A 9,274-nucleotide genomic window follows, 5' to 3' on the forward strand; every position below is an offset into this window, starting at 1 on the left:
GTTGATAATCCTCCCACTAATACTCCAATGCCTTCTAAACTTAATCGCTGTTATCGTAAATACAATTTTGTTTTGCTTAACGAATTAATTAATTCAACAGACTGGTCTATTTTATATGAGTCGGTTGATATTAATTTGGAAGCATCGTTTTTTTATTCTACCTTAAACTCTATTATGGATGTTTGTGTCCCTCTCTGCCGTATTCCGCCAGTTTCAAATAAGCCACCTTGGTTTACCAAGATTCTTTCGAATTTGAGAAACATTAAAACTAAAATCGATCAACGTCCTCTAATTTACTAGAATTTACTTCTCTTGTCAATGACAGTTTTTCTTAAAAAAATGCAAACTGATGTTATTTATACTGACTTCAGTAAAGTCTTTGACTCAGTACATCATCAGATACTTATTCTAAAGCTTGAACGTTTAGGTTTTTCAGCTAGACTTGTGTCCTGGATTTCATCCAATTTAAAGGGTGTTGAGCTATCGAGATTTTTCGAATAGCTTTAAATTATTAAACGATTTAATTTACTTAATGATTAGTTTATTAGCGATTATTAGAATTTACAGAGTTTATGTGATAGACGCGAGCAAGTGACTAGGCTGTCGTGCTGTCCGCTACTATGTTTGTAATAGTCAATCTAACACTGCATCTGCTCTAAACAAGAGTTAATTGCATACTAACTACAATGTACGCGAGCCGGCGGATTAAGCTGAGCCGGTGCGTGGGTGAAAGAGACAACGCAAAAGGGAGAGCGTGATCTCCGTTACAAATTCTCTTAAATGATAACATATTCTATGAACTGCCGCTCTTAATTACAATGAAGCGATGATTGCTGAGCCCAACATCCTCCCCCCGTTGAAGACTTAGTCTTCAACAGAATCCTTAAGGGGCAAAAAGCACAGCTTATTTGTAGCTCTTCTAATCTCGCCAGCTTCAGCCAGCTTCTAAAAATAGTAGGGCTACCCGTGCAACGCCGTCACTTCCAGGGATAAGTTCGATTATTCTGGCTAGTGGCCACTTAAGTGAAGATAGATTCTCATCCTTCACAAGAACTATGTTGCCAACAGCCAAGCCAGGCTTGGAGGTTCTCCATTTCGCTCGCTGTTGTAACAAGTTGAGATATTCGTCCCGCCAACGAGTCCAGAGCACCTGCTGGAGATAGCTTATGCGCTGCCAAGCATCCAAACGATTAAAATTGAGCCCGGTCAGGTTTGGCTCACTGAAGGACGAAGGAGGGCCACCGTTGAGGAAATGCGCTGGAGTCAACACGTCTATGTCTGATGGGCGCTCTGAAATCGAAACTAAAAGGGCGTGAATTAACGACAGCAGCGATGTTGAAACCAGTGTGCGAAGCTCATCGTAAGTTAGGACGGAGGACCCAACACATCGGTAAAAATGATGCTTCGCTGTCTTCACTGCAGCCTCCCACAAGCCACCAAAGTGAGGCGATCGTGGAGGGATGAAATGCCATTCGATTGAGTCTGCCAAACAGAAATCCTTCACAGCCTACTGGTGGTTGTCTGACAGAAATAGACGCTTCAACTCCTGAAGCTGGTTGCGGGCACCAAGAAAGTTTGTGGCGTTATCCGACCAGATTTGACTTGGCTTTCCTCTGGTGCATATGAAACGTTGAAGTGCATGCAAAAATGCCGCGGTAGTTAAATCCTTGACTAACTCCAACCATATAGCCTTCGTAGCAAAACAAATAAACACACAAACGTAGCATTTCACAGGCGCCTTGTTTCGTGCCTCAGGCTTGTAAAAGAAGGGTCCGCAAAAGTCGACTCCAGTCACTCCAAAGACCCGATAGCCGTCGATTCGATCCTTGGGTAGATCTGCCATTATGTGCTCAACGAGTCGAGGCCTTGCACGAAAGCAAATTACGCATCTCTGAATTACACTGGATACAGTTTTTCTACCTCCAATTGGCCAATATTGGGAACGAACCATCGCTAGCACTGCTCGGGGACCAGCGTGCAAGTTTCGCTGATGGAAATGCATTAGTTACTGGATGAACTTTGGGCAAAATGATTGGATGGCGACTATCGAAGTTTAAAGTTGAGTTTTTGAGACGACTATCGACACGTAGCAGCCCAATTTCATCAAGGAACGGTGACAGCGAAGCTAGACTGCTGGATGACGGAACCATTCCTTTATTTCGAAGAGCATTTATGTCGTCTGAGATATGTGTTCGTTGAATCATTCTTAACAGTATATGCGTGCCGTTCCGGATGTCTGCTGGGGTTACTCCTGGACCATGACTTTTTATACCCTGAACCCATTTTCAATGGGAAATCAGGGTATAATGGTTTTGTTGAAATGTATGTAACAGGCAGAAGGAGGCCTGGCAGACCCCACAAAGTATATATATTCTTGATCAGGGCGACGAGCTGAGTTGATTTGGCCCTGTCCGTCTGTCTGTCCGTCTGTCCGTCTGTCCGTCTGTCCGTCCGTCCGTCTGTCCGTCTGTCCGTATGTATGAACGCGTCGATTTCAGAAGATATAAGAGCTAGAGACTTCAAATTTATTTTATAATGTCCGTAATTACAGCGCGCATATCAAGTTTATCATTAAAAACCGATAGCTCATCCCGATCTTTTTTTATCGATAAAAACCCATATCGAAAACCAGTTATAAAATTATATCTTCTACACCTCGCCAGCTTCAGCCAGCTTCTAAAAATAGTAGGGCTACCCGTGCAACGCCGTCACTTCCAGGGATAAGTTCGATTATTCTGGCTAGTGGCCACTTAAGTGAAGATAGATTCTCATCCTTCACAAGAACTATGTTGCCAACAGCCAAGCCAGGCTTGGAGGTTCTCCATTTCGCTCGCTGTTGTAACAAGTTGAGATATTCGTCCCGCCAACGAGTCCAGAGCACCTGCTGGAGATAGCTTATGCGCTGCCAAGCATCCAAACGATTAAAATTGAGCCCGGTCAGGTTTGGCTCACTGAAGGACGAAGGAGGGCCACCGTTGAGGAAATGCGCTGGAGTCAACACGTCTATGTCTGATGGGCGCTCTGAAATCGAAACTAAAGGGCGTGAATTAACGACAGCAGCGATGTTGAAACCAGTGTGCGAAGCTCATCGTAAGTTAGGACGGAGGACCCAACACATCGGTAAAAATGATGCTTCGCTGTCTTCACTGCAGCCTCCCACAAGCCACCAAAGTGAGGCGATCGTGGAGGGATGAAATGCCATTCGATTGAGTCTGCCAAACAGAAATCCTTCACAGCCTACTGGTGGTTGTCTGACAGAAATAGACGCTTCAACTCCTGAAGCTGGTTGCGGGCACCAAGAAAGTTTGTGGCGTTATCCGACCAGATTTGACTTGGCTTTCCTCTGGTGCATATGAAACGTTGAAGTGCATGCAAAAATGCCGCGGTAGTTAAATCCTTGACTAACTCCAACCATATAGCCTTCGTAGCAAAACAAATAAACACACAAACGTAGCATTTCACAGGCGCCTTGTTTCGTGCCTCAGGCTTGTAAAAGAAGGGTCCGCAAAAGTCGACTCCAGTCACTCCAAAGACCCGATAGCCGTCGATTCGATCCTTGGGTAGATCTGCCATTATGTGCTCAACGAGTCGAGGCCTTGCACGAAAGCAAATTACGCATCTCTGAATTACACTGGATACAGTTTTTCTACCTCCAATTGGCCAATATTGGGAACGAACCATCGCTAGCACTGCTCGGGGACCAGCGTGCAAGTTTCGCTGATGGAAATGCATTAGTTACTGGATGAACTTTGGGCAAAATGATTGGATGGCGACTATCGAAGTTTAAAGTTGAGTTTTTGAGACGACTATCGACACGTAGCAGCCCAATTTCATCAAGGAACGGTGACAGCGAAGCTAGACTGCTGGATGACGGAACCATTCCTTTATTTCGAAGAGCATTTATGTCGTCTGAGATATGTGTTCGTTGAATCATTCTTAACAGTATATGCGTGCCGTTCCGGATGTCTGCTGGGGTTACTCCTGGACCATGACTTTTTATACCCTGAACCCATTTTCAATGGGAAATCAGGGTATAATGGTTTTGTTGAAATGTATGTAACAGGCAGAAGGAGGCCTGGCAGACCCCACAAAGTATATATATTCTTGATCAGGGCGACGAGCTGAGTTGATTTGGCCCTGTCCGTCTGTCTGTCCGTCTGTCCGTCTGTCCGTCCGTCCGTCTGTCCGTCTGTCCGTATGTATGAACGCGTCGATTTCAGAAGATATAAGAGCTAGAGACTTCAAATTTATTTTATAATGTCCGTAATTACAGCGCGCATATCAAGTTTATCATTAAAAACCGATAGCTCATCCCGATCTTTTTTTATCGATAAAAACCCATATCGAAAACCAGTTATAAAATTATATCTTCTACACCTTTATTGCTAGAGTCTTCAAATTTTTAATGTATGCTTATATACAATTTATACAATTTCGGTTTTTGTTAAAATTTAGCCCTCATCCTTAAATTCACCCCCTCACCCTCACTTTTGTAAAAAGCGTATTTCAAATACTAGAGACTTGTGCTTTGGCAATTACATGCATATCTATGTTATAATCATAATCCAAACGTTTCATGAAGATCGTACGTCCACAAAAAAAGTTAATAAGCAATTAAGTTCTCATAGTAAGCGCTCACTGCCGCCCATGCGTGTTTATGCTTGTGTGTGTATATGTATGTAATTGTTTGTGTATGTGTGTGTGTGTGTATGTGTGTGTATGTATGTGTGTGTATGTATGCCTGTGTGTGCGTGCGTGCGTGTGTGTGTGTGTGTGTGCGTGTTTCTTGTGTAAGCTGAAAGACGCGAAAAATTATTGAAATAGCTATTACTCCAAGGGTTCAGGGGATCTCGTAGTCGAGTAGTCTCGACTAGAGCTTTCTTACTTGTTATACCCTGAACCCATTTACAATGGGAAATCAGGGTATAATGGTTTTGTTAAAAGTATGTAACAGACAGAAGGAGGCGTGGCAGACCCCACAAAGTATATATATTCTTGATCAGGGCGACGAGCTAAGTCGATTTGGCCCTGTCCGTCTGTCTGTCCGTCCGTCCGTCCGTATGTATGAACGCGTCGATTTCAGAAGATATAAGAGCTAGAGACATGAAATTTTTTTTCCTAGGTCCGTGTATATCACGCGCATATAAAGTTTTTCTTTTTATATCGATAACTACTCCCGATATTTTATTATCAATCAAAAACCTTATCGAAAGCTGGTTATTTAATTATACCTCCTACATCTTTAGAGCTAGAGCTTCCAAATTTTATATGTAGACTTATATGCATTTTATATAATTTCGATTTTTGTTGTAATTTACCCCCCACCTCTATATCCACCCCCTCATCCTCACCTTTGTAAAAGGCGTATTTCAAGTACTAGAGATTTGTGCTTTAAAATGTACATACATTTGAATATTATGATTATGTTCTGAAAGTTTTATTAAGATTGTACGTCTAGAAATTAAAATATTCAACAAATAAATCCTTATAATGTTGCCCACACTTCAGCGCAGCACAAGCGCAGTCGCTGCTTACTGCGCAGTTAGCAGAGCGCGTTCTAATACGTGGATGTGTACGTACGTGTGCCGAAAAGAATAATACGTGGATGTGTACGTACGTGTGCCGAAAAGAAGTGCAGAGTGATTAGAATATCAGATTAGAGGGTTCAGGGTATCTCCTAGTTGAGCAGTCTCGACTAGAGTCTTCTTACTTGTTTTTAATAAGCTTTGATACGTATGCAAACGTACGCTGCAAGCGGCCGAAAGAATTCACAAACTTGCAGTCCATAGAGACATCATGGACTGCGTCCTTTACAAGAAGCACAGTTCTTCGACGCTCAATTGAAGTTCTTTCTGGAAGTGCTGAGACTGGCCACTGAGATCTGGGCTTACAGAGGAAACCTGGACCGTTGAACCAATGCAATGATGCATTTAAATCCGAGGGCAATGCACCCCGAGATAATATATCCGCGGGATTCAGTGTTGTAGGTATATAGTGCCATTCCATTGCTGATGTGAGATCTTGTATCGTGGCGATGCGATTTGAAACAAAAACGTTAAATCGTCCGGGTTCGTCATTGATCCAAGAAAGCGCAACAGTAGAGTCAGACCAACAATGAAACTCGCCTGCGAAAATGCCTAAGCGAGCCACTTCATCCATTAGACGCGCAAGCAACTCTGCCCCGCATAGTTCCAGCTTGGGAACCGTGAGCGTTTTTAGAGGCGCAACTCGAGACTTGGAGCAAAGTAACCTGCTGATGGTATGCTGACCTCTGGATACAATATAAATGCAGGCTCCGTATGCCTCGATGCTGGCATCGCAGAATCCATGGACCTCAACCTTCGATCCAGGTATTAAAGATAGCCTGGGAAATGCACTACTAAGACCATTGCCAAAGTTGCTGCAAATGTCTAGCCATGCAGTGTGACATGCAGACGGGAGACTCTCGTCCCAATCAAGTTTATACCTCCAGAGTTGTTGCAAGAAAATTTTAGCCTTCGTTATTACTGGGCCGACCAGGCCGAGGGGATCATAAAACCGAGCAATAGACGAGAGAACAGAGCGCTTGTAGGGCTTAGAGGCTGAATTCAGGGCTAGATATGAGAAAAGAAGTTGATCAGATGCCGGATCCCATGCAAGGCCAAGTGTCTTTGTAATGTCGCTGCCATCATTGAACCTAATGAGCGATTCCTTGTCGCAGTCTGTTACGCCGTCCAGTACCATGGGATGGCTTGAACACCACTTTCTCAATTTAAACTTCCCACATGCCAAGATTCCAGCTGTCTCTTGCATAACAAGTCTTGCTTCTTCGACTGAATTTCCTCCACTAATCAAATCATCAACATAGAAATCGCGAAGCAGTACGTCGGACCCGACTGGGAATGCGTTCCTTTCATCTACGGCAAGCTGATGCATGGCGAGCACAGACAAAAATGACGCTGGTTTTGTTCCATATGTTACCGTATCAAGCCTGAAAACTTCCAACTCATCATCTGTCGAATTCCTCCATAAAATGCATTGTAGATAGCTGTCCGGCTCAGGTACCTTCACGCAACGATACATTTTGCAAATATCGCCGGTGAGTGCAACTGGATAAGATCGGAAGCGCAATAATATGTCGACTAATTTTGGCTGAATGACGGGACCTGACATTAGAATGTCATTCAACGAATGCCCAGCTGTTGTAGATGCAGATCCATCAAAGACGATGCGAAGCTTGTTGGTTGTGCTATCATCCTTCAGAACGCAGTGATGAGGAAGAAAATATCTGCATAGATGGAATGAATTTAGAGGAACGCGTGACATGTGACCAAGTTCAAGATACTCTTTCAGAAATGCTGAGTGTTGAGACTTTATATGCGGCAAACGACTCAATTTCTTCTCCAAATTGAGAAACCGATGTCGCGCTTGCTCATAAGAATCTCCAAGAAGCTCGTAACTAAGCTTAACAGGCAGGCGTACTGTATATTGGCCACTAGCCAATCGATTGTAATGCCTCGCAAAATGCGCTTCGCAGTCTGAGTCTTCCTTGCTGAACTTTACAATGGAATCGCTGCAGCGCTCAACTTCCCAAAAGCGACGAACGAGACTGTCCAACTTGATATCAGCACAGGAGTCTGTAATCGGATCCGAAGGCGCCTTTGACGCTATTAGCACGGAGTTGTGGTTGCGAGCCTCGCCACCTGATACAACCCAACCAAGACGAGTCTTCTGTAACAATGGAAGTCCAGGCATCAACTTGATTTGTCCCACACAGAGCAAATCATAAAACAGACTAGCTCCGATAAGCAGATCTACTCGTTGCGGCCTATGGAAAGCTGGATCTGCCAGCACTATATTTTGCGGTATGCTCCAATTGCTCGTATTCATATTAGAACTGGACTGCCTGCCAGTTATATTTGTAGCGACCATAGCCGTTATGCTAGTTGTATACTCAGATGCATGAGCTTGAAGAGTGAGGCAAATGCTGCTGCCATCCATGGCAACATTGGAGTCGCCTACGCCGCATACAGATGCAACCGATTTTGTTCTCTTAAGTTGCAGGAGATTCGCAAATCTGGCTGTAATGAGATGTAGTTGAGAGCCTGAATCTAAAAGTGCACGACAAGGAACAAGTTCGCCAAACCGATTCCTTGCCAGAACCACTGCGGTAGCCAGGAGCACAACAACGCTGTGCCGATCCTTGGATAAGAGAGTAGTGGCTGATGCTGAGGGCTGAGGGATGGTCTGTACTCTTGATGTTGAAGATTGTTGATGGGGCGGAATTGCTGCCTGCGATGTGCTGGAGTGGCCGAGATGAAGAAGCGTATGATGCTTGAGTCCACAGACCCACATTGTCGCGACTGATGACCTCCCTTGAGACAATTCAAACATAAGCCAGCCTTTCGTCAGTGTGTCAGAGTGTCAGGCAAATTGGCAAAGTAACGGCACGCAACTAATCGCTATATACACTGCTTATACACCCGTGAACATAAGCAGTGTATATATATATATATATATATATATATATGCAACTATGTAGAAAGAAACGAAAGAGATCACGTCGGGGTCACCAAATGTTGAGCTATCGAGATTTTTCGAATAGCTTTAAATTATTAAACGATTGAATTTACTCAATGATTAGTTTATTAGCGATTATTAGAGTTTACAGAGTTTACAGAGTTTATGTGATAGACGCGAGCAAGCGACTAGGCTGTCGTGCTGTCCGCTACTATGTTTGTAATAGTCAATCTAACACTGCATCTGCTCTAAACAAGAGTTAATTGCATACTAACTACAATGTACGCGAGCCGGCGGATTAAGCTGAGCCGGTGTGTGGGTGAAAGAGACAACGCAAAAGGGAGAGCGTGATCTCCGTTACAAATTCTCTTAAATGATAACATATTCTATGAACTGCCGCTCTTAATTACAATGAAGCGATGATTGCTGAGCCCAACAAAGGGTAGAACCCAAGGAGTCTTACTCAGACAAGCTATTTCTAAACTTATCTTTGTTTCGTCTGGTGTACCTCAGGGTAGCCATTTGGGTCCATTACTCTTTTCCCTTTTTATACCCTGAACCCATTTTCAATGGGAAATCAGGGTATAATGGTTTTGTTAAATGTATGTAACAGGCAGAAGGAGGCGTGGCAGACCAGTACATCCAGAAGAAAAGTTATTGAACAATTAGGTTCCTATAGTAAACCACTACTGTAGCCAATGCGTGTTTATGCGTGCGTGCGTATCTGTATCTGGAGTAATAGTCTATTAAGACTAGGATATATTCATTGTTGGGT

General features: G+C 43.6%; 1 protein-coding gene across 1 annotated transcript; it reads right to left on the reverse strand.

The window, feature by feature from the left end:
* Positions 1 to 1,507: 1,507 nt before the first annotated feature.
* On the reverse strand, positions 1,508 to 1,843 carry LOC122756894. The gene has a single exon (XM_044007714.1). The coding sequence runs from the start codon at positions 1,841 to 1,843 to the stop codon at positions 1,508 to 1,510; it is 336 nt and encodes a 111-aa protein (XP_043863649.1).
* Positions 1,844 to 9,274: the final 7,431 nt, after the last annotated feature.

Source organism: Drosophila mojavensis, unplaced genomic scaffold, assembly GCF_018153725.1.
Source record: "Drosophila mojavensis isolate 15081-1352.22 unplaced genomic scaffold, ASM1815372v1 contig_19, whole genome shotgun sequence".
NCBI classification, from domain to species: domain Eukaryota; kingdom Metazoa; phylum Arthropoda; class Insecta; order Diptera; family Drosophilidae; genus Drosophila; species Drosophila mojavensis.

Coding starts and splice junctions, on each gene's coding strand:
- LOC122756894 (XM_044007714.1), bottom strand. CDS start 1,843: ATGGCAGATCTACCCAAGGATCGAATCGACGGCTATCGGGTCTTTGGA.